Raw genomic sequence first — 24,819 nt, forward strand, 5'->3', positions numbered from 1 at the left:
AAGTGACAGAGAAGAGTATTATTTTTAGATAAGTTAGGGGAAAGACTTTGCAGAGAAAATGACATTTAAGCAGAGACCCAAAGTGAAGCACAAGTCACACAAATATCTGGGAGTAAAAGTGCTCAAGGCAGAGGAAAAGCAAGTAAAAGTCCCTGAGCAGGGAATATGCTCATCTTGTGAGAACACCAAGCTGAAGGAGTGAGAGCAGAATGAACCAACTGAGCAACAGATGAAACCAGTGGTCACAGGACAATCACATAAAGCTGAATAACTCACACATAATTTTGAATCTTGAATTTTAAGTGTGATAAAAAGACATGAGAATTGAGGGCAAGGAAGAGACATCTGATTCACATTTTTATAAGGATCTCTATGAGTACTTTCTCAAAAAAATAACGCTGAGGGATTCTATAAAAAGATGACTGTATTCAACTAGAGTGGTACAGAAGTGTGAAACAGAATATATTTTGAACATATTTGCTGAATTAAAGAGGATTTGCTGAATCAAAAATAGAATATGAAAGAAAGTGTTAAGGATAATTTTTAGGGTTTTGGCTTAAGGAACTAGGATTTGAAAGTAAGGGATGAGGGAGAGAAAGAAAAAATGGGGGGATTCCATCAAAATAAAAGAAAGATCAGGAGAGAAGGGGATTGAGGGGGAGGAAAAGAAAAAATAGTGAATGAATCTGACCTAATTTTCCAATGCATATATATAAATATACAGTGAATCTCATCATTATATATACTCACAAGACACTAATTTTTTTAAGACACTAATTTTTTAAAAAATATAAATAAATAAAAAGATCAGTACAGGAAATAGAACAGGGGGAAGGAGGAAGTAGAGGGTAAGGCTAAAGTGCTGGGGACTTACTTAACTAGAGAAAACTGTAATCCATTATTTATGTCAAAATAAATCCTAATGTAAAGTATAACTATTAGGAACCAATTAAAAAATACCTTAATATGAAAAGAAAAGTAACATTTATTGAGACGGGAGAACTTGGAAGGGGAACCGGTTGGAAGAATTAAATCAAAAGCTGTTTTTGGTCATGACACGCCTATTAGATATTTAAGTGGAAATGTCAAAGGTGGTGGCTATCAAAGGCAGGAGCTCAGGAAAGAGCTCAAAATAAGAAAACTTTTAATAGATAATAATGACTGGCAGCAAATTCTCAAGAACAGCAATTTTCCCATACTTGAGAATGTATTGGCTTAATTCTTAAATAGGTTCAAATAAATAAAATAGGTTCAAATTTATTCCTCCTCTGGGTATGCTGCCATTAACACAATATCAGTATTTACTAATATGTGATACACTCTAACCATAAAACTTTACATGTTCTTCAGACTGAGATACTGATTAATTTTTTAATTTATCTAGAAAAAGCAATATAGGACCCCAACCCATTTATTCAGAAGTTAATATAAATTTTATTTTAAAAATAAAGTTTTAGTAAATATAACAGATAAAGAAAGCAGGAATCTGATCTATTTCTGATAGCTTCCATACTCTTCCCTCCCCCTTCTATTCCTTATTACCTAAAAGCCTGGCTCACCAATAAGTTCACAGAGTTAGATATTCATTTTCAAAATAGAATTTATTTCCATAGTAAAGAATTAAAATACGGCTGTGAAAGTAGAAAATAATATAGAAAATACTTAAGATGTGCAACATTAATTTTTGAGTAAAGTTAGTTAAGCACTACGGTTTATGCTTAACTTCTTGAAAGACCAATTAGCATTTTATATGTTACTAGCTACACCAGAAAAAAACAGACTTGCAGTTTTAATTAATCGTTATAACTCAAAAACAGGTTTGAATAACTGGTCAGACCCTTTTGAAAATATAAGTACAGATCTGGAGATACATTTTTTGAAGCTGGCTTCCACCTCATAGACTGATAAATCGACTTTTGTATCCAAAAGTCACAAGGGCTAGTCTTTACAAATTTATCCTTATAATTAAATCAGTAGAATTTTAGATGTATCAAAATGTTTTAGTAAAAATAGAATATTATATTGGTATAAGAGCTGATAAAGTCAGGTATCCCAAAACCTGGTTTTCACCAGATGGATTTCAAATTCAGATAATAAACACTGCTAAAGAAATATCTAGTGAATTCTACCCATCCCTTCCCCCAAATTATGACAATTAAGATATAGTTATTATTTGTATGCAAAACATACAATGAATGGGAAGATGTTTGGATAAAGGGGAAGAGAACTCTTCAGGAACTATTGTTTGCAGTTTGCAGAATAGGATAATCTTCTCTAGGAAGAATAATGTCAACATAGCAGCACTATATTCACCAGGAATCCCCAGAGATAATGGATCGATCATGTGGCAGGAAGCCAAACCTTCTGGCTGCTCACAACATCATTCAGCTTCCCTTTAATCTTCAGAAAGTGTCTCTTAAACTCCAAACCATCACCCTATAGCAAGAATGATATATAAAAATATTGTCAAAAAAAAAAACAGATTATTTACTAGGAAATAGAAACAAACACCTCAGATATGTCCAGCTACAATACTTTTCAGGTGCTCTTATAAAAACCAAATATTCGGGGCTGGGCATGTGGCTCAAGCGGTAGCACGTTCACCTGGCATGCGTGCGGCCCCGGTTCGATACTCAGCACCACATACAAAGATGTTGTGTCCGCTGAAAAATAAATATTAAAAAAAAAATCTGCTGCTTTAAAAAAAAAAAACAACAAATATTCTAGCAGAGGAAATGACTATATAAATAATTTTGACCCAATTTTGTGCTCTTCAGTATTCCCACCATACTGAGCTCAGAGAGCAAGAAAATACATCAGGCCTGTATTAAAGGTTAGTATCTCTGAACCACTGTTTTCAAAGGTAGTGGGAATTTGTAAACTTGAAATAAACCCACAAGGACAGTCAAGTGTTGTCATTATTCTATGGCAATGAAATCAACAGATTCAGCTCTGAGAAGGATTTCAGTATAATACAATCCTTCACAATTTAAATTTCACAGCAAGGATCTGGAAGACAGTATTGTAGCAAATGTTCAATATAAAAAATGTGAACTAGGGCAGGGGTTGTGGCTTAGCAGTTGAGTGCTCACCTAGCATGGGAGAGGCCCTGGGTTTGATCCTCAGCAACACATAATAATAAATAAATAAATTAAAGATATTGTGTCCAACTACAACTAAAGAATAAATATTTTTTTAAAAATATTTTTTTAAAAACTTTAATAAAACAAAAAACTAGTCAGACCCTTTGAAAATATAAGTACAGATCTGGAGATACAGAACTACACCCTCCCAACCTTCTTCAGAGCCACATACAACAATATCTCAGGAAAGAGAAAAAAATGCTATTTTGGTATTACATGTCAAGAGCTTTAAAAATAGAAATAATCAGAAATGTGACCAAAAGGAAAAAAAAATCAATATATAAAAAAATCAATGTATAAGAAAAAAAATCACAGAATTACTATATCAAATAAGAATCTATTATATTATGATGTACATTTATTATTAATTATAATATTAAAAAACTAAACATTACAAATAAACCAAAAAACAGAATGTTTCAAAATATTAGGGGTGATTACTGCTAAGAAGCATAATTTGGTATTATTTTTATTTTTATATTAATCTACATTTCTACAAAAACAAAAAAACTTTTATAATAAATATCAATTACAAAAAATCATGTTTTGGAAGAACAGATAATGAAAAGTTATTCATACAGTAACCTGAGACAAAAAAATAAGATTAGTTATTAAACAAAAACCATATGCTCATGTCAGTGACATACAGGGTAGTTACAAGTAGTATCAAATATGTGAAAATCTAACTAAGTTCATAATACTGAATGAACAAAGCAAGTTACCATATATTTACAAATGCCAAATAAACAGTTCTCTTTTATCCACACATTCTAAGACCCCCTGAAACCATGGAGAGTATGAAACCCTATACTATATCCACCAAGTGCATTCTTCTTTCTGTATGTATATATGCAAACACATCCCTATGATAAAGTTTAGTCTGTAAATAAGACATAGTAAGAGATTAATATAATTAGTATTAAACTAGTGCAAGTATAACCATACTACCCTTGTACTTTGGGCCACTATTAAGTAAAATAAGCATTCTTTGAACATAAACACTGCAGTACTATGAAAATCAATGTGATAACTAGAAAAGATAATAAGTAACAGACAAGTACTGTATTTGGCATGAATAAAAATCTATACTTAAGGTTTTTATGCTGAATACATAACTCTTATCCCAGGTGGATGGAGATTTCATCATGCTACTCAGAACTATGCTCAATTTAAATACGAATTATTTAATTCTGAAACTTTACATTTAATATTTTTGGGGTATGGGTGACCTCAAGAAAAAAAAAAGAGAAACTGAAATTGCAGAAAGCAAAAGTGCAAGTGGGGAGACTATTGTATAAATATTGTCATTTTTAAAAAATCCATTTAGCCTGTAATCCCAGCAGCTAAGGAAGCTGAGGCAGGAGGATTGTTAAGTTCAAAGCCAGCCTCAGCAAAAGCAAGGTGTTAAGCAACTCAGTGAGATCCTGTCTCTAAATAAAATACAAAATAGGGCTGGGGATCTGGCTCAATGGTCAAGTGCCCCTGAGTTTAATTCCTGCTATCCCCCACCAAAAAAAAAAAAAAAAATATATATATATATATATATATATAGATATATATATATATAGATATATATATGTGTGTGTGTGTGTGTATATATATTATATATATATTATATATATCCATATAGAAATATTCCCATAGAAAGAATACTATAATGAAATATATCAAAAATACCTTAGAAAGCCGGAAGTCAACCAATATCTTCTCATCCATTTCTACCAAATTCACTTTGAAGATCAGTTTGTTATTTCTCCTATCAGTTGTTGATACAGTAACCTGTGACAAAAAAATAAGATTAGCCATTAAACAAAAAACAAATGCTCATGTCAGTGACACTTCTATGATAAAAACACACAGGGTAGTTTCATAACAAGTAGTATCAAATATGTGAAAATCTAATTCCCCATAGATGTGCATGTGTGTCCAAGCCAAAACACCCTATAAGGCCAAGCATGGTGGTGCACACCTATAATCCCAGCGGCTCAGGAGGCTGAGGCAGGAGGATTGCAACTTCAAAGCCAGTCTCAGCAAAACTGAGGCACTAAGCAACTCAGTGAGACCCTGTCTCTAAATAAAATACAAAATAGGGCTGGGGATGTGGCTCAGTGGTCGAGTGCCCCTGAGTTCAATCCCCAGTACCAAAACCAAAACAAAACAAAAAACACTATAAACATGGATGGGCTCTGTGTAACTCTTGGCAACAAAAGAAATTTAGAATTTTACCCAAATACAATTGAAAGAAGAAATAAAATAAAAATGTAATTAGAAAACAAAATTATGAAAATGTAAGAGAGAAAAGGAGAGGCTAGGTTTGTGGCTAAAAAGCTAGGGCAGAAATCAGAAGATGGCAAAGATCTGGAGAGGACTTACAACTTCTACTTTCAGCCTTTTAGAATGTTCCAATGGCCTAAATGAGTGACATGAAAAGAAATTCCTTGCCAACAACCAATATCAAGACACAAACATAACAATGAGGACATCTTAGACTGATTGCCACAGCAAAGCCACTGAATGACTACAGCTAGATGAATAAGGCCAAGCAAGATTGGAAGATTTGCCCAGCTAAGCCCAGTCCAAATTACAAAAAACATTTGTGCGATAAATAACTATATATCCTTCATTCGCCTTATCTAAGTATTTGTGGGTTTGACTATCTTTGTATAGCTATTTGCCTTTCTTAAGTTTTTTTAAGTTATTACTTCAACCTTACTTCAACATGTGTCTCTTGTAATAAGGACATTTTACAAACAACAATATCATCACACCACTTGACAATGCTACAAAAACATTAATATAAAGTCCATATTCTAATTCTCCCTATAGTTCCAATGACATCCTTCAAAGTTGTTTTAAAATCTATGATCTAATGAAAGAGCATTCTTTGCATTTAGTTATCAGGCCTCTTTAGTATCCGTTAATACAGATTAACTCCCTCTTCTTGTCTTTCGTCATATTAATGTTTTTTAAAGCCTAATGATAGACTAGACTAACAAATAAATGTTATAATTATGCTATAATAACACACACAACAAAAATTGGTAGGTGGGATCAGGGGAGATGAGAAGAAATATGAGATTACCTACAATTGAGGCATAATAGCCTTTAAGAAAACAATTATTTCAGTCCATTAATATTTTTATGAACCTGGAGAGGTATTTGAAAAAAAAAAAACATATTATTCCTTAAAATCATGAACATTTTATTGAAAATTCCTCTAATTTCAACTCTTTCTTTTTCAAATTAAACTGCTTTCTATTTTTGGAAGATACTAATGATGAGAGTTTATATTCACATATTGAATTTTCTGCAGGAAAAGATATATGAAAATCAACATACCTGATTCATACAACTCTTTTTCCATTGATAGCCCAGTTTCTCACAAGTCTCTTTCAGGCACTGATAAGATTTGTCTGCATCCAATTTGGTAAAGAATCGTGTCATTCTTTTGACCAAGCGTTGCCAAGGGTTCTATGTGCCAAACAGAAAGCTGAGTAAGCCCACTAAGACCAAAAGCAGACACAATATTTTTCTGTGATTTAGAATTCTTTTCCATGAAGGTGTCCTCTAAGTCCAAAAACTATGTATAAATCAAAAGTATTACTACTATGTATCTAAGATTTCCACATTTTAAAAGACTTCAAGACAATAAAAATAAAGGACAACCATTATTTACTTAAAAAAGGAAATTCCCTTACCTGTGAGGATCCTGGGGTGCCAAGTAACTGACTATTTAGAAGCATATGATCAGGACATGCCGGTTGGGAAAAACTGATTCCTTGTACCAATTTATCAATGTATGAGGGACTGGTGTCCCACAAGGAAAGCCCTGTACGTGGTTCTGGTTGAGAACTGGAATACTTCACATTTTCTTCACTAAGACATTAAGAGAAAGGAAAATATGTCTTTAATTTTTTTTTTAAGTATATGACTTTATTCTTTTCTTCATTCTTTTTGGTACTAGGTATTAAATCCAGAGGCACTTAACCACTGAGTAACATCCCCAGCCCTTTTTATTTATTTTTTTAAATTTTATTTGTTATTTTTAGATATAATGGCAGTAGAGTATATTTTGACATGTTTATACAAACATGGAGTATATCCTATTCTAATTAGGATCCCAGTCTTGTGATTGTACATGATGTGGAGATTCACTGTAGTGTATTCATATGTACTAGGAAAGTTATGTCAGATCCATTCTATTGTCTAGGATTCCTATTCTTATTCCCCAGCCCCCTTTGTCTAATCCACTGAATTTCTACTCTCCACCACCTGACCTCTATTTTTTATTTTGAGACAGGGTCTCATTAGGTTGCTTACTACCTTGCTAAGTTGCTGAAGCTGGCTTTGAACTTGTGATCCTCAGCCTCACCCTCCTGAGCTTACCCTGGGATTACAGGTGTGCACCACCATGCCTAGCTTTAATTTTTAATTAGTTAGTTTTCTGAGATAGGGTCTTGCCATGTTGCCCAGGCTGGCCTTGAACTTGTTATCCTCCTACCTCTGGAGTAGCTAGGACTGACTACAGGCTTATGCCACCATGCCCAGCCAAATATATGCTTTTAAGTAAAACCCACCAGGCTTTTCTTATATCAACCATTCTTGCACTGACAAAATTATATTTATTATTTTAAAAATACATATATACATGTATTATTCTTCATGAAGAATACTTCAATAACTACTTAATCTTTTATCAGTCTTACCTAGAAGCACTGCTTACGGGAGAGAAGTCCAAATTGGAATGAATATGCTTAGAGAATCCACCAGGAGACTCTGACACACCACCAGATGTGACTCGAGGCCTCTTTGCCCCTTAAAATAAAAGAAATAACAGGTTTAAGTCTTCTACGGAATTATTTTTTAATTAACCCAAATGGCAACTTGAATAAGTAAAACAACATCAAGAACCATTTACAGAACAGAATACTCATACAACAAATAATGGCTCTTCCTACATGCTTTTGTAAGACGTGGTCAAGTTAGAAACTTACAAAGACTCACCTATCAAATTAGGTACTTCACAAGTATGTTCAGAGTGTGGGGTATCATACTAAGGACACAATTTTAATGGCATCTTTTATGGTAACAATACTATTCTACAAAGACAGAGACGGCTAGCTAAAAGAAAAAAAAAACTTTTCAAAATGAAGAATAATTTCTGATAATGGCAACAGACATTATGAATCTGTTCTATCCAACATTCTGCTGCCCTGGAAAAGAAAAGCTTTGCATAGAATAATCATTATATAGAAAATGGTGCTACCACATCAATGTTTGTAAGAGTTCATAACTAATCTATGGAACCAACCTAGGTGCCCTTCAACAGATGAATGGATAAAGAAAATATGGTACATATACACAACACTCAGCCATACAGAAGAATGAAATTATGGCATTTGTCAGTAAATGGATGGAACTGGAGACTACTATCAAGCTAAGTGAAATAAGCCAATAACAAAACCTAAAGGCCAAATGTTCTCTCCGATAAGCAGAAGCTGACTCACAATAATGGGGGTGTTGAGGGGTGGGGGTTAGAAGTTCACTGGATTAGACAAAGGGGGATGAAGGGAAGGGAGTATGAATGGGAATAAGAAAGACAGTAGAATGAATCAGGCATATGTTCATATGTACATACACAACCAGTACAACTCCATATTATGTATAACCACAAGAATGGGAAGTTAAACTCCATGTATGTATGATATGTCAAAATACATTATACTGTCATGTATAACTAAAAAGAATAAAACATTTAAAGAAAGAAAATGATGCTCCCACAAATTCATGGTTATACTCCTTAGCTAGACCCTCAACATTGTTAGTCAATCCTATCAACCCTATTTGTTTCTCTAGTCAGCCTTTCCTCCCTATCTCCAGCCTTCTCTCCCTTTCTATACTCTTCTGGAAATTTCCAGGATCACTGCCATCCCCCCATTACTTAACATATGATACCATCTCTCATCCATAGAGAAAGTAAAACCTTTTGATTATCTCAACATGTCACCACCAAATCTGCAAATTTACTTGCATTCTTACCCATCTTTTTTTCCTCCTCTGCATCCTCCCATCAGAAGGAATCCATCAAAATATACCCTCCATTTGTGCTAAGGAGCCCATACACTCCTACCTCCTCAGAGATCTTGATACTCTACTTATTCCCTTTCTTTTAAGACTTACAGCCTCTTCCTGTACTGGATCTGTCACCAAACCAATTAAACATGCTAAGATTAAACCTTTTTATCTTTCAAACATTTTACTAAATCTATGTGCCAAGCATTATTTTAGGTATTAAGTATCTAACCGTGAACAAAACCGACAAAAATCATTGACTTCTTAAATCCTGTACTCTACTGAAGAGACAAAATGAAGTAAAATAATAAGTTCAAATCCAGTAAGTTAAATGGTAATGAACACAATGAAGGAAAATAACACAAACAAGTAGGTTGCAGGGAGAAAGGGATAGTTTTAAAGTTTTCTTGGATGGCCAATAACTTCTTTCTGAAAAGATGACACTGAAGTCAATACCCAAATAAGGTGACAGAACAATATATATGAGTAAGTCTCATAGGGTGGGGGTCCCAGTCATATTAGTCATTATAAAAATAAAGTAAAAGTGAACATGGAGTAATTGAAGAATAACGAGAAGACAAATACAGCTATGCCCAAGAGGAAGAGCAGATTTAAATCTGAGACGTAATGAAAGAGAGATTATATAAGACCTTGCAAGTCAAATGAACAGATTTTAGCTCATATACTGAGTGAAAAGTAAAGCACTGGAATATTTGAGCAAATATTTGAGCAAAACAGTGACATTTTTAACAGTGACATCTTACTTTTTTTCTTTTTCTTTCTTTCTTTCTTTTTAGTACTGGGGATTAAACCCAGAGCTACTTTACGACTGAGCTATATCCCCAGCCCTTTTTAAAAATTTTTGAGACAGGGAGGGTCTCATCAAGTTGTCAAGGATGGTCCGCAACTTACAATACTGTTCCTTCAACTTCCCAAGTCGCTAGTAATACAAAAGTGTGTAACCACATCCAGCTCTAACTTACCTTTTAATCAGAACACTCTTGGGCAAAGGATCATGGTGGTTTCAACTGATAGGGTATCAGTGGAGGTGATAAAAGGTGGTCAGATTTGAGAACTTTTAAAGGTAGAGGTTAACAGAAATTCCCTGTAGATTGGATAGGAAATAAGATAATAAAAGCTATCTTCAAAGTTTCTGATCTGTATGGCAAGAATGACACAGTTACCATCAACCAAAATATAAAAGACTCTGATAGGAGGAGGTATGAAGGAAAACAATCAGTAAATCAGTTTGGGACATTTCAAAGTTTAAGATGCCTCTTAAAACTCAAGGGAAATTTGAAATACTAGGCAAATGATTTTGGAGTTCATAGAAAAAGTCCAGGTTGACATAAATGTGGTTATTTATAAGTATAAAGATTTACTTAAAGCCCTGAAACTTAAAAAAATTAAAAATGGAGTTAATGTGACAAGAAAAGAGGTTCGTCAGTTGAGCCCTGGTCTGTTCCAGTATTAGGAGGCTCAGTTCATAAAGGAAAACCATCATGGGAGGTTGAAAAAGAGTAGCCAATAAAAGTAAAGAGAGTGTAATATCTGGGAGTCAAATGAAGACAGTTTTTAAAGGAGGAAGCCATGACCAATTGCATAAAATGCTGCTGATCAGACAGACTAAGAGGAAATCTGAGAACTGGTTATTAGTTTGGCAACAACGTAGATGGAAATCCTTAAAACTGGCTATGAGGTGTTAAAAATTAGAAACATCTTTTGAGATGTTCAGTTGTAAAAAGAAAACTGAAATGATAGAAATGAGTTTAAGAGAAGTTTTATTACTATTTAACTTACTGAATTGTTTGTGTATTTATTCAACTTTTTGTTTGTTTTCATGATGGAAGAAATAGCATGTTGGTATGCTGATAAGATGCAGTGGAGAAGAAAAAGAAGTGATTTGGGAAAAGAGAAGAACTGTCAGATCTCTTTGAATAAGCAAGTGTTGATTCATATGTGGAGCAACTTATCCATAGCAACAGGGTACACAGTAGAGTCTAGGAGCACAGAGGCAGTTAGATGGGAGGAGAACGTGATGGGAGCTTGTGAATTCCATTCTTCGTTGTTCTATTTCCCAGTGAAATAGGAAGTTCTGCTACTAACAGAGGATGAGATTGGGGAAGAAAGTATTAAAAGTTAAGGAAAAATAATGGGGGACATAACTCAGTGGCAGAGCACTTGACTAGCATGTACAAGAACTGGATTCAATCCCTAGTACTTAAAAAAATGTTGAACTATTTCAGGCCTATGAGTATAGCTCAGTGGTAGAGTGCTTGCCTAGCATGCATGAGGCACTGTGTTTGATCATTAGCAGTGAAAGAAATAATAATAATTAATGAGAAAAGAGAAGTTATATCCATGTGATTTAGAAATTATTCTTGCCAAGATCATGAATAAATGCCATATCATGAAATTCAATGGACAAAATTTAGCCTTCCTGTTCTTGGTCCAGTTAACAGCAACTGTCATTGTCATGAACTTTCTTCCCTTAGCCTCCACTACTCTACATTCTCCAGTTATTCCTGCCATCTCTCTGATTACTGTTTCCTTGGTCTCTACCTACAACTTGAATATTGGCATCCCTTCAAATTCTCTAAAATTTCCTTTACTACCATGGTTTAAATTCCCAAAATTGATATCTAAAGCTTAGTCTTAAAGTGTGCTCTCTCTCTCTCTCCCCTCTCTCTCTCTCTCTCATACACACACACACAACTGAACAGTTTTTACTCATTTCCTCAAAAATCAAATAAAATTTCTTCCCAATTTCTTCTGAGTTATCAGAACTAGAGTCACCCTTGACTGTTCATCTCCCTTCATTTCCCACATCTAAACAATCACCAGCTGTTCTTAAATTTCTTTGGAATCCACCTCTCTTCTCTAATACCATTATAACTAACCTATTCCAAACTACCATCTTCTCCCATCTAATCTACTACCCTTAGCCTATTTCTATTCATCAAAAACAATGAAAAAGAGTAGATCTTTTAAAACCAAAAAACCAAAGGATCTTTTAAAACCAAATATATGACCCTAATGGCTTTAAGCTAGGGTCCAAAATCCTTAAAATAGATCACAAGGCCTCATTCTCATATCTTGGCTGCTATCTGCCTCTCCAGCATCATGTCTCCCTCTCCCACTTCCCTACTCATTTATTCAAATTTACCAAGTGCCTGCAACATGCCTTGCACTGTGCTAATGATTGTTAACACAAGGATGAAGACAGACAAGGCCCATGCCACACTAACCTTGTTTAAAATTCCTCAAATGCACCAGACTTTCCTAATGCTGCTCCCTCTGCTTAGAATCAGATCTGACACTCAACTTGCCTGTTTAACTTCCCTTTAATTTCATGTCTTTTCCTCAGGAAAAAAGTCATCACTGTCCCTTAACATTTGTTCAAACAATGGGCTACAGTACTCCAATTTTCCCCTTTGTAGTTATTAATAAACAAAACTACTTTTTATACTTGTTCTCCCTATTAGACATAATAATCTATCTTCATGAGGAAAGAGACCCTAGCTATCTTGTATTGTTCACTTATGATAGTGAATTTTCATGCTTTCCAGAGAAAATGTTTATATATTAAAACTAATACCTTTCTTGAGTGGCTTGTTGTACCATCGGTCTTTTTTGATGTCTGGGATGGTAATCCTTACTGATGGATTCTCAACTAGAATTTTATGCAGCAGAGCTGAAAGCAAAATATTAAAGCAATATTTACAAAAAGTCATACATATTAGAAAAGCCTACAACTTAGATTAAAGAACACATTCTCTTTTAGCCTTCTTATGTCTAAATATTATTTCTGGGGAAGGGAAAGAATAAAGTTACTCATTACTGATTTAAGGTCATATAGTTTTTCTTTGCTGTTGTCTACACTTTAGAAAAATCTTCCCAGATCTAATTCTCAATTATTTGCAAATAAGCAGAATAAGAGTCTGAAAGAAATGTTTTTCCCCATGTGGCATTAACAAAAAGATACAAAGAAATCTTCTATCCATTTTAACACCAAATTTCATCACTCAGCATATCATGTTCTCATGTTACTTCCTCATTTGCACAGTTTTATGTGTTTACTTATGAACAACTTTTTTAAGAGAGTAATATAACCAACCATTATCCTAAGGTATCTTAATTATTTTGACAAATAAGTTATACATTTCCTAACATTAAAATTATTTTCTAATGGACCAAAGATTTAAATGTAAAAATGAAGCCATGAAAACATAGGGGACTTTTTAAAAAACTACAGTAGACATAGAAAAAAACCTTTCCAAATATGACAATGTAGTGAGATATCACAAATGACTAGATTATAGATTTGAAAATAAAAAATTTTCTACATGTCAAAATATCAAATGAAATAGAAATAAGTGATAAATTGTAGAAAATATTTGTAACAAATGCAAAGGTCAAAGCTGGATGTGATGATACATGTCTGTAACCCTTGACTAAGAAGCCTAAGGCAGGAGGATGACAGGTTTGAGGCCAGCCTGGACAATTCAGAAAGACCCTGTTTCAAAATAGAAAATAAAAAGGGTTCGGGATATAGCTCAGTGGTAGAGCACCCCTGGGAAAAGTCCTTCAAGGGTAAGAAAATCTCCTTGCTAACACTGAGCAAAACTGACAAAAGGGTTCCAACTTCATTAATATTAAATTTAAAATAAAAATAAAACTCTGTTGTAATAGTATCAACTTTTTGAAAAGCAATTTGGAAAAATAAGATTCAATACTTACAAATCTACATATATCCTTGACCCTGCAATTTTGTTTATGGAGGTTTATTTTATATAAACAATTTAAGGATATGTGTGAAGATTAAGTTATGGATGCTTATCATATGTGTGTGTGTATTTGTTTTTTTGGTACCAGGGATTGAACTCAGGGCATTTGACTACTGAGCCACATCCCCAGCCCTATTTTGTATTTTATTTAGAGACAGGGTCTCACTGAGTTGCTTAGCACCTCACTTTTGCTAAGACTGGCTTTGAACTCACAATCCTCCTGCCTTGGCTCTCAACCCACTGGGATTATAGGCATGAGCCACCACGCCCAGCTCAGATCTGTTTTAAAACAGTAAAAATTTACAAAATAAATTTCTAATGAATGAGTAAAGCACATCCATGTAGCAGAATATCATCATAGCCTTTAAAAACAATGACACAGATCTACAATTACAGGCAAGGAAAAATTTTTCAAAGAATATTAAAACCAAAGAACAAGTCATGAAATATTATTTGTAGTATGATCTAACTTTTGATTTTATATATATATATATAAACTTATGTAATAAACATTAAAAGTATTTACAGCAAAGCACAGAAGCACACAGAATATCTTTAAAATGCTATATCTAAGTGAAGGAATTATAGGCTTTTTTTCATTTTTATTTATATTTCCTAACTTACGAGGATCATGGGTTATTTATTTAATTATTAAAATGTTATAACAGAGGGGCTGGGGGATATAGTTCAGTTGGTAGAGTGCCTGCTTCGCATACACAAGGCCCTAGGTTCAATACCCAGCACCACAAAAAAAAAAAAAAAAAAGTTATAAAAAAAAATGTTAAGAAAAATTCAAATAGCACAAGACTTAAATCTAAGAAATCTGTATCAATCAAGATAACCCAGTTACCTAGAGGAGCAGAATCAATTTTTTTCCAAGGGTTGAGGTATGTCTTTTTTTCTTTCCAATCAGAATATTCCTGGCAACTGTCACTGGGCTGGTCCCATGGCAATTCTAAAATAAAACAAGTTACAATTCCCTCATATTAACAAAATTATACTGTAAAAATTTCAAGGAAAAATAATCATTACAAATCCATACAAAGTTTCCTTCAGATTAACTCAATGTCTTACAAAATGGGAAAAGAAGTTTTGTAGAAGCTTCACAGGCACTTTAAAGAAAAGACGAGCCACTTCTTATCCTACTCTTTCAAAAGTACTTACATGAAGCATGACACAGTGGCATAAACCTATGATCCCAGCTACTAAGAAGGCTGAAGCAGCATCACAAATTCAAGGCCAGACTGGTAATTTAAAGAGACCCTGTCTCAAGATAAAATATTAAAAAAGGTCTGGGAATGTTCTTCAGTGGTAGTGATTGCCTAGCATGTGTGAAGTTCTGGGTTTAATCCCTAGAATCACCAAAAAACATTTACATGACTTTTAAAGAGATAGCTATTTTGACTTTTCATTTAATAGATACACATACCACACTTTTAAAAACTTTGGGGATTACAAGTTAGTTATGAATAAGTTACTACTTGCAGTGATTAAATATTTGTTTCCACCTCAAAATTCATGTTGAAATTCTAACCCACAATGTGATGGTACTTAGAGGTCAGCTCTTTTTGGGCAGGGATTGGGTTCATGAGGGTAGGATCCCTCATGATCCTCATGGGATCATTGTTGTTATGAAAACACAGAGAGCTTCTGTTCTCTCTGCTCTGCATCATATGAGCTGGTTACTTGAAAGTAATAATAATCAGCTGGTTACTTGAAAGCCAAGAAGAGGATCCTTACCAGAATATGCTGACACCTTCATTCCAGGCTTTGTGAGAAATAAATCTTTGTTACTTATAAGCCACCCAGTCTACGGTACTTTGTTATAGCAACCCAAACTGATTAAGACAGTATTAAAATACTATTACATAAACACGAACTCCGTTGGTTTATTTCATTTATTTTGGTATAGCAAATCTGACTTTCCATAAACCAGAAGTTTTTTGTTTGTTCATTTTGATAACAGGGATTGAACCCAGGGGTGCTTAACCATTGAGTCACATCCACAGATCATTTGTTTATTAATTTTGAGACACGATTTCACTCAGTTGATGAGACTGACCTCGAACTTGCAATCTTCCTGCCTTAGCCTTCCAGAGGGATTACAGGCATTGCACCAACCCACAAAGTCATAAACCAAAAGTTTTATCATGACTAAATAACTATTACCTCCAGCCAACATTGCAGTAAGCACTATTCCACAGGACCAAACATCAACTGGTTCTGCATGAAATTCTTTTCTCTTCAGAAGTTCTGGAGCAACATAAGGTAAAGTACCACACATCTTATTCAATAAACGTTCACGGTTATTATGCCGAAACACTGTTGCCAAGCCAAAGTCAGAGATTTTGAGGTTATCTACACCAAAAGGAAAAAAAAAAAGAGAGAGAGAGAATGGCACTGGATAAAAACAATTTGCAAATAGATATATTAGAATTAAGTTTTACTGAATACATTACCTGATTTGTAGAATTTCTCTACCTTAACATGACCAAAATAAACAACAAAAAAAATTTTTTTAAGAAAAATTAAAGACATAATCATCTATGCTAAACTTGGAAAAGGCCCTCATCTTTGATATTAACTTAAGAAAACTGTCACCAACACACCAAACAGTTTGGACCAGGTTAAAGAAAGATACTGGAGTTAAAAGGGGCTATTCTTCTGGTAAAGAACACTCCAAACTTGGGCTGAAAGCAGAGAAAAGCCCTTCAATGAGTGGTATAGAAGGCAAGAATGAGACATAGTAAAATAGGAGGCACACTCTCAGCAGCAAACAAAATCAATAGGCAAGAAGAATATATAAAGATACAACAAACTATAAAGATCCAGAATCCATGAGAACTTCTTGTCGAAGTAGCTATGTTGAGAAAAAGAGGAGGAACTGTACAAAAAAAACCAAACTTCCACGCTAATCTTCCCATCTCCAGCACATAAAAACTGCAGATAGGACTTTTACACTTGGTGAATGTCTACTGTATCCACATAACAGACACTGTTCGAGCCAACGCAGGTAGTGAACAAATCAATGAGGTAGACTAACAATAGGTAATGGCCAAGAAAGTTATAAAAATATAGAACATGACAGGATGTTACAGAAAAGGGTTCTATCCTAGTCTTAGGAGCTTTGGAAGGCCCTCTGTTATTAGAGGTTGTCAATGGTTATAAGTTTTTCAGAGGGCAATCCAGCCAAAGATTCAAAAAAATTTTTCTCTTTCAGCTAGTAATACCCACTTCTAGGAACATATCCACAGAAATAGTCTCATAACATCACAAACAAGGATATTCATAGCAACGTTATTTGTAAATAACTTAAATGCACACCATAAATGGTAAAAGTTATAAAACATGTATACAATAAGTAGTTATTAAGAAAAAAAAAGAAAAACAAGGTGTACTAATATGGAACAGGATATAAGTGGGGAATAGGCTAGTGTTATAGCAAAAATTATAACATGATCCAATTTTTGTACTAAGCCTATGCACAGTTATATAACAGTCATCATTTCTCTATTCTTTGATTCTTTAAAAATCAAGCACATATACCCAATTTAATGTAAGCCATTAATACTTACTTGTATTTGACTCCAGGAGGTAAATACTGTGATTTTCTTTGGAGGGGGTGGGGGATACCTGAGATTGAACCCAGGGACACTGGAACACTGAGCCACATTCCCAGCCCTATTTTGTATTTTATTTAGAGATAGGGTCTCACTGAGTTACTTTATCACCTTGCTGTTGCTGAAGCTGGCTTTAAACTCAAGATTCTCCTGCCTCAGTCTTCAGAGCCACTAGGATTACGAGTGACATGACACTATGCCCAGCTATATTTTTTTAATAGCTATCTATGGCATAATTTGGACAAAATACATATTATACAAGAACAATACCACTCACCTAACACCCAAGAAAAAGGACACACCCATTCCCTCTCCTACCTTCTGACACCCACCATTCTGAATTTTATTATGCCCTTGCTTTTGTTTCCATGTTTTGCCCTGTTTGCATACTTCAACAATATAATTGGTTTTATATATTTTTTAATTTCATATAAAAAGAGCGTATCAATTCTTTTAGTTTATTTTTTTGCTCTATGGCCTTATATTCTTGAAATCCAGCTATGTCATTGTTTGCAGCTACAAATTATCCATTTCAGACTTTCTTATTGCTGATAGACCTGTGAGTTGTTTGCAATTTTTCTATTAAACAGACCTGTGAGCATTCTTATAAGTACTAATTTATTTTTAAGCCAGGTAGGCAGATAGGTGTTCATTACACTTTATTATAATATGTAATTTATATTATGAAAATTTGGGGGCACCTGAATTAAGTTTTAAATAAAATTACTTTTTATACTACATAAACACAACTTAAAAGGGTAAAAAAATGAAACCCACATGCACATAGGAAAAAAGCATATAACCTATGCTTTAATGTAACTTAATTTTACATAGTAATAATAGCTACCATTTTTTTCAGCATCAACTATATAATAGGTACCTACTATTTATGACAAAAATACACACACATATGCATTTTTTGTAATACACTTCTTTTTAGTTGTAGACGGACACAGTACCTTTATTTTATTTATTTATTTTATGTAGTGCTAAGGATTGAACCCAGTGTCTCACACATGCAAGGCAAGCACTCCACCACTGAGCCACAACCCCCACATTTATGCATTTTTAAAATGTATGTGTATAACATAGGTATAAATACCTGTTTTATACATTCCAGATACATACTTCTACAAAAACACATGATGTTTGTATCCTTTATCCTCATAACTCAGATAGATTCTCCTATTATCCCCATTTTATAAATAAGAAAAGTGAGGCAGAGAGAAGTTAAGCAACTTACCTAAGGCCACATGTCTAGAATGAGGTGGCCTAGATTAAACCTAGGTTCAAATGACTCCAAAGTTCAAGCTCTTAACACTATCCTATATTGCCTTTCATATTTAGAGACACGTAATCCTTTTCCAGGGTGTTTTGTGTATCTTGAAACCTGCATTTAATTCAAAAAGGACTTGCTTTGTATGAGGAAGGGGAGGAATGGAATTTAACATCATCAAGGCTATTACCATTCAGCAAGTAATGGGAACAGCATGAAAACAGAAGCATGAGAATCCTCAGATTGTGCTGTGTGCTCACCTCTCAGGATTCATCAACAAATCATCCAAAGTTTCCTTTTATCATACACTAAATTTTCTGAATATCTAAAATACTGCTATGTGACTTGTGAAATGACTTGTAGAAAGCTAAATAACTTAAGCACAGTGTTAGACAAGCAATGTTTAAATTCCCTTTATAATATCCTTGATAATTAATACTCCATTGTTCAATGTTATAAACTCACTACATGCCAAAGCAACCCACGCTTTTTTTACACAGATACATTGTTGAACATCATCCCTGTGCTAATTCAAATTACTTCTAAACAGTTTTCACCCACAGGTTCTGAAGAACCATATTTAACAATTAGCAAGTTTCCCTGAGTTCCCGCAATAATTTCTTATTTTGCATAGTTCACAGCTCTTCATTTGTTCACTTTCCTATAAAAGTACATCAGTGGTCTATACATCTCTTACAATGTGGCCCTGGGAAACACTATTTCCAGAGAAGTCTCACCAGAGTAATACTGGACCACTACTTTCCTCATTCCGGGCACTGTATCACCTTAGTTTTCTTACATATGGTGAACAAATCACACAGGTGACTAATACAAAGTTTAATGCCTGGTAAATGTCTTTTAAAAACTGTTAAATGCCAAGAACAAGCTATTTAATTATGCTTGGTTAATTTTTTTCAATACAAATAGTAGACTTCCGATCTTTTCCTATTAAAAAATAACTTGTTAAGATTCAGCCCAGAGGAGAGGGGAGGGGAGGGGAGGGGAGGGGGGATAGTAGAGGATAGGAAAGGCAGCAGAATACAACAGACACGAGTATGGCAATATGTAAATCAATGGAAGTGTAACTGATGTGATTCTGCAATCTGTATACGGGGTAAAAATGGGAGTTCATAACCCACTTGAATCAAAGTGTGAAATATGATATATGTAATGTTTTGAACAACCAACAATAAAAAAAAAATTCAATTATCTTCAGAATGTGAAGAAACCCATGGTGTCTGAGTATTTTGCATTGTGAACAAGTAATGGAAAAAGATTTAGTTCTTGAATAAAGAACATTTATGTTTAAAAAAAAAAAAAGATTCAGCCCACCTCTCTAGTCTGCTAGATTAATTTATTTAATGGTTATTTTTAAAAATCTACTATTTGCAAGGAACTACTCTAATGTTAGGAATACAGTCTTAAACATAACAGACAGAAATCACTGCCTCATCTTTTTGGTCCCGACTCTGTAAAATAACATTTTCACTATCCATCCCCTCAGTTTTATGACATCCATTAAAAAAAAAAAAAAAAAAAAAAAAAAAAAAAACTAAAATTCTTGCATATTATGCAAGTCATAGATAAAAAGGGTGAACAGTTCATGGCTAAAGTCTCAGGTATTACAATAGAAGCTTACCTTTATTAATTCATTTAAAAAGTTGTTTTCAAGCATTCTTATTTTTATTCATCTTTAGCAAACTCCCCTGGATCTAGGGAAGACTTCTCATCCACAACTATATCATGAAAAACTTGAATTCCAAATATACCAAGTCTCCCAAATTTCCTTGGCTTCTCAGAGTTTCATCCTGACTTGAATGGCTGTCTTAAAATTAGTAGTAACAAAATATTAAACTTACCCCTTTCGTCCAAAAGGAGATTTTCTGGTTTAATGTCTCTGTGAGTTATTCCAATGCCATGAAGATAAACCTACGGGGAAATAGAGAAACACACCAGAATTTAGTAACTTACTATTTGTACTAATTTTAAATAAAAGGAAAAGATATAATTATACTTACCACCCCTTCCATGAGTTGATGAAAAAATCTCTGAGCATCTTGTTCAGGCATACCTATGTCTGGTTCTGTAAGAATTAATTACAAAAGTTAGTTTATTAGATAAATACAACCAGGCATTGAACATATAGTTTCTTAATCTGATTTTAGACATTTGTGATTATAATTCAGCAATCTTATACTAATGAAAGATTAAGTACATTTAACAATACAGTATTTAATAACCAACATTTTCCAATCTGTTAAAGAGCAAAAACAAACTACTATCATGGGACCATTACAAAGAAATAAAGCTATCATCCAAATCAGGAACGTAATACATGCTATGAAAGCTCCTATTTTACTCTTACATTAATATTTACTTGGTATCTTTTAAATTCTGCCCTATTGTTTCTAAATGTTGTTAGTATTTTCCCATTTCTGAAATATAATTGTCAATGTGAAAGCCTAAAACAATCTAAACCTATTTCACTAAATTTTTTAACAGATTTAAACTTTATAAAATCCCTTTCACTGAATGTTTACAAAGTTCCTTCAGGAAACAGTCTTATTAAGAGAGCTTCTATTATCAGTTATCTTTTACCTTTTATATTTTTATTTCTCACTAACTCATGATTTCTTTTGCCCTCAGTTCTCTCCTGAGATTCCCATTAGAGATTTAAATAAACAGTTTTTAACTACTAATAAAATAGCTTCAAATAATAAACTTAGACCCACAGCATATATTTTATGTATTTCTCAGCATTTTGCAACATCAATCATTTGAGTTTGCACAGAACACTTAAGTAGCAAACAATTTACTTGATATGTATATAAAGCCATCATTTCACTTCAACAAATAAGGGGGAAAAATAACAATATGATATTATTTTGGACCTGTAAGTGTATGCAATAATCATGTAAACAGAATATCTACAAAGAAAAAAACTGTATAGGCAAACAATACAATATGGTTTTTGTGTTTTGTTTTTGTGGTACTGAAGATTGAACCCAGGGGCACTCTATCAATGAGCTAGATCTGCAGTCCTTTTTATTGTTTTATTTATTTATTTTGTGATATTGGGTTTTATTCTTTTAACAGGGTTTTGCAAGATTGCACAATCTGGCCTTGAACTTGCCATCTTCCTGCCTCTGCTTCCTGAGTAACTGGGATTACAGGCATGTGCCACTGAGCTCAGCTTATTATGCATTTATACTTCATCATCAAACTACAGTTTATCATTTTAAATTACATAATACAGCAATCCTGAAAAAATTACTTATAACTTAAGGACAGTTTTCTTTCATTGATACTATATGTTTTCATATATTAGTAAAATTAGCCAAAAAAAAAAAAAAAACGAATTTTTACTTCAATTTCAATATTGGAAAAACTTAAGGGGAAAATGAGTGACTAGCTATTCAATATGAAAAAACAAACTTAGAAACTTATTTAGTAGAATAAGTATCTTAAATTGTTTCCATACCTATTCTATCAAAAAGCTCTCCCCCACTACAGTACTCCAGAAATAGATACTGGATATTTCCTTCTCTCCTTTGACCGTAGAATTTCACTACATTTTCATGATTTAACATTTTATTGATACAGATCTCTTTCTTAATGTTTTCTGGACAATCTATGGCACGCTTCATATCTACAATCTTCACTGCAACTGCTTCTTCTGTTATTCTATTCACAGCAAGTTGAACTCTAAAAAAAGGAAAACGAGTTATAACATTGTAGACATTTGAATTCTCTTTGAGAACTTCAAAAGATTAAACATGACAAATCCAAAATTGTTTTATCTTTACTACTTTCTCCACCAAGGAAACCAAGGAAATGGTTTCTGCCATATTTTCAACAGATATTGGTCCTTTCTGAAAGGTGAATTACTATGGCTATTACTCCAAAGAAGTCATTATGCTGTACATGCAAGTCATTTAAAAAATGCTTGATAAAGTAAACTAAATTGGGATAATAGCAATTCTAGTTTACATATATACTAGTTCTATTCACATAATTTTAATAGCATTACCTAACATTTATTAATCTCATGCTACATATGACTGTGATAAAAGTACTAAGCACCTTTGGAGTAGGTATTGTTATTCTCATCTTATATAAATGAGGAAAACGGAGACATACAACATTGGGATGCTCATCTAAGTCCACAAAACAAGCCCAGTATTCGACAGATTTAAGATCTGAAACCAGGCAGGCCATCCCCAAAGTCTGCTCATTTGCTCATTTAGCCACTATTCTTAAAGCCCAAGACTATGTGGTTGTTTGAGGAAACAATAATCTCAACAGATCTTTTGCAGCTCTTGATAAAGAAAAAGAAAAAATAAAAAAAATAATCAGAAATATTAATCCTTACAAAAATTGTGCAATTTCACTTGCTAAAAGCCTTGGTTTGCAAAGATCTGATCTCTAAAGCGCCACGTATTGGAAAAAACAATCCCAAAACAACAAATACATACTAAGACAAAACAATAGAAAACTAAAGCAAGCGTGAAAGCAAGATAATATTCGGATTCAAACTCACTCTCCGTAGGCACCTTCTCCTAGGGTTTGCACCAAGTCCCAGTCTTCCACAAAGGGCACTGCCATGACTCCACAGAGCACCACGGCTGTAAAAGGCAGGAACCCGAAAAATAAGGAACGAGCATAAGCTCAGATCACCTGTAAAGCCACCGCGCTCTGCTTCCTGCCATGATTCCTCACAACAGCTTGGTTTCCCCTTACATCTCATTCACATTTATCCAAGTCTTTAAACCCCAAACAAGTATTCTAAGTTTAGGCATTTGGTTGCCGAAATCGCAATACCGATTCCCTGGCACACCGAGGGCTGAAACTCTGCCCTCCTCAGGCCTCACGGGAAATTTAAAAGTTGTGGTGAGAAGTGGGAAGACGGATGCTTTCGGGTGAATGACTGGAAGCGGGTAGAAGTGGTGGGAGTCTGGGGAAGAGAGTACGGGGATGTGGGCTAGAAGAGGGGTTGGAATAACTGCAGCTACTGCAGCCCCTCCTCCCCACTTGCACAGTTCCAATTCCCACCCCCACCCCACCCCACCCGTCCCAAAGGCCGGGAGGAGCCCGGGGCGGGGCCAAACTGCCCATAGAAGCGGAAGGAAGAGCTGGGACCCAGCACAGCGCCCAAACTTCTGAGGTCCCCAGCTAGCAGAAAGGTAGCCTTCCCTTCCCCCCACACCCTTTACAATGAGGACCCCGTGGTACCACACTCCTCCACTCTCCAAAACCGCCCCTCCGCTGGAGGATCTCCCATCCCCTCCGTTCAATAGTACCATTATCTCACCGTGCTCCTCCTCACTAATCTAGACTCCTAACTCCTTCTCCAGACCCCTTTTTCGCCCTACCGGCCGCCCCTCCTCACCAAGCAGTCCTTTGCCCGCCACCACAGGAATCCAAATGCAGCGCTTTTCCCGCCAAAATTTGCTTGCGTCACGTTGCCGCAAACGCGCGCACCCTTGCCGTAAAGCAGGACGACGCGCGTTCCCGCGTCCCTCTGAAAATTGGCGGCTCCAAAACACCTGCACGTTGTAGTCCCTCTTGCCAGTTCGGAGCTGGCCTAGCCTGGGTTCCTTTGAGGTGTGGAGCAGATCCTGGCTGAAGATTGACGAACCGACCAGCGAATTGATCTCTTGGTCCGTGTGAAATGACATTCGGTGTGTGGGGCTCCGCTGCGCGGCTTCGGGCGCTCTGGGGCAGGGCCTACGCCTCTATCTCCGCAGCGCGCCCACCGTGGGCTGCGCCTCCTGGCGGTGGTCCCCGCTTTGTTCCCGGCCGCTCCTGGGCCTGGAAAGGCCATAAATTGTCTACGGAAACCCACCCAGCCTGTGACCTCTGAGCACCTGGCCTGGCAGCCCGAAAAGACCAAGGAGGCTCCAGATTTCTCAACTTTGGAA

At 34.9% G+C, this 24,819-nt stretch overlaps 1 protein-coding gene across 2 annotated transcripts; it reads right to left on the reverse strand.

Annotated features, from left to right (window-relative positions):
• Positions 1-1,639: 1,639 nt before the first annotated feature.
• CHEK1 (checkpoint kinase 1) lies at positions 1,640-24,577 on the reverse strand. Of its 2 annotated transcripts, none has more exons than XM_081280994.1 (13): positions 24,288-24,577; positions 23,439-23,523; positions 22,380-22,603; positions 20,917-20,981; positions 20,758-20,827; positions 16,172-16,360; positions 14,853-14,957; positions 12,814-12,909; positions 7,850-7,958; positions 6,842-7,019; positions 6,483-6,614; positions 4,821-4,922; positions 1,640-2,436 (listed from the first exon to the last, which is right to left on the reverse strand). In XM_081280994.1, exons 1-13 carry the CDS (start codon positions 24,574-24,576, stop codon positions 2,341-2,343), a joined length of 1,740 nt encoding a protein of 579 aa, XP_081137120.1. In that variant the 5' UTR covers position 24,577; the 3' UTR covers positions 1,640-2,340. The 2 variants fall into 2 exon arrangements, with proteins under 2 accessions (XP_081137120.1, XP_081137121.1); XM_081280995.1 differs by having other exon boundaries at positions 24,380-24,392.
• Between the last annotated feature and the right edge of the window lie 242 nt (positions 24,578-24,819).

Source organism: Spermophilus citellus (assembly GCF_964194105.1).
Source record: "Spermophilus citellus genome assembly, chromosome: 2".
NCBI classification, from domain to species: Eukaryota; Metazoa; Chordata; class Mammalia; order Rodentia; family Sciuridae; genus Spermophilus; species Spermophilus citellus.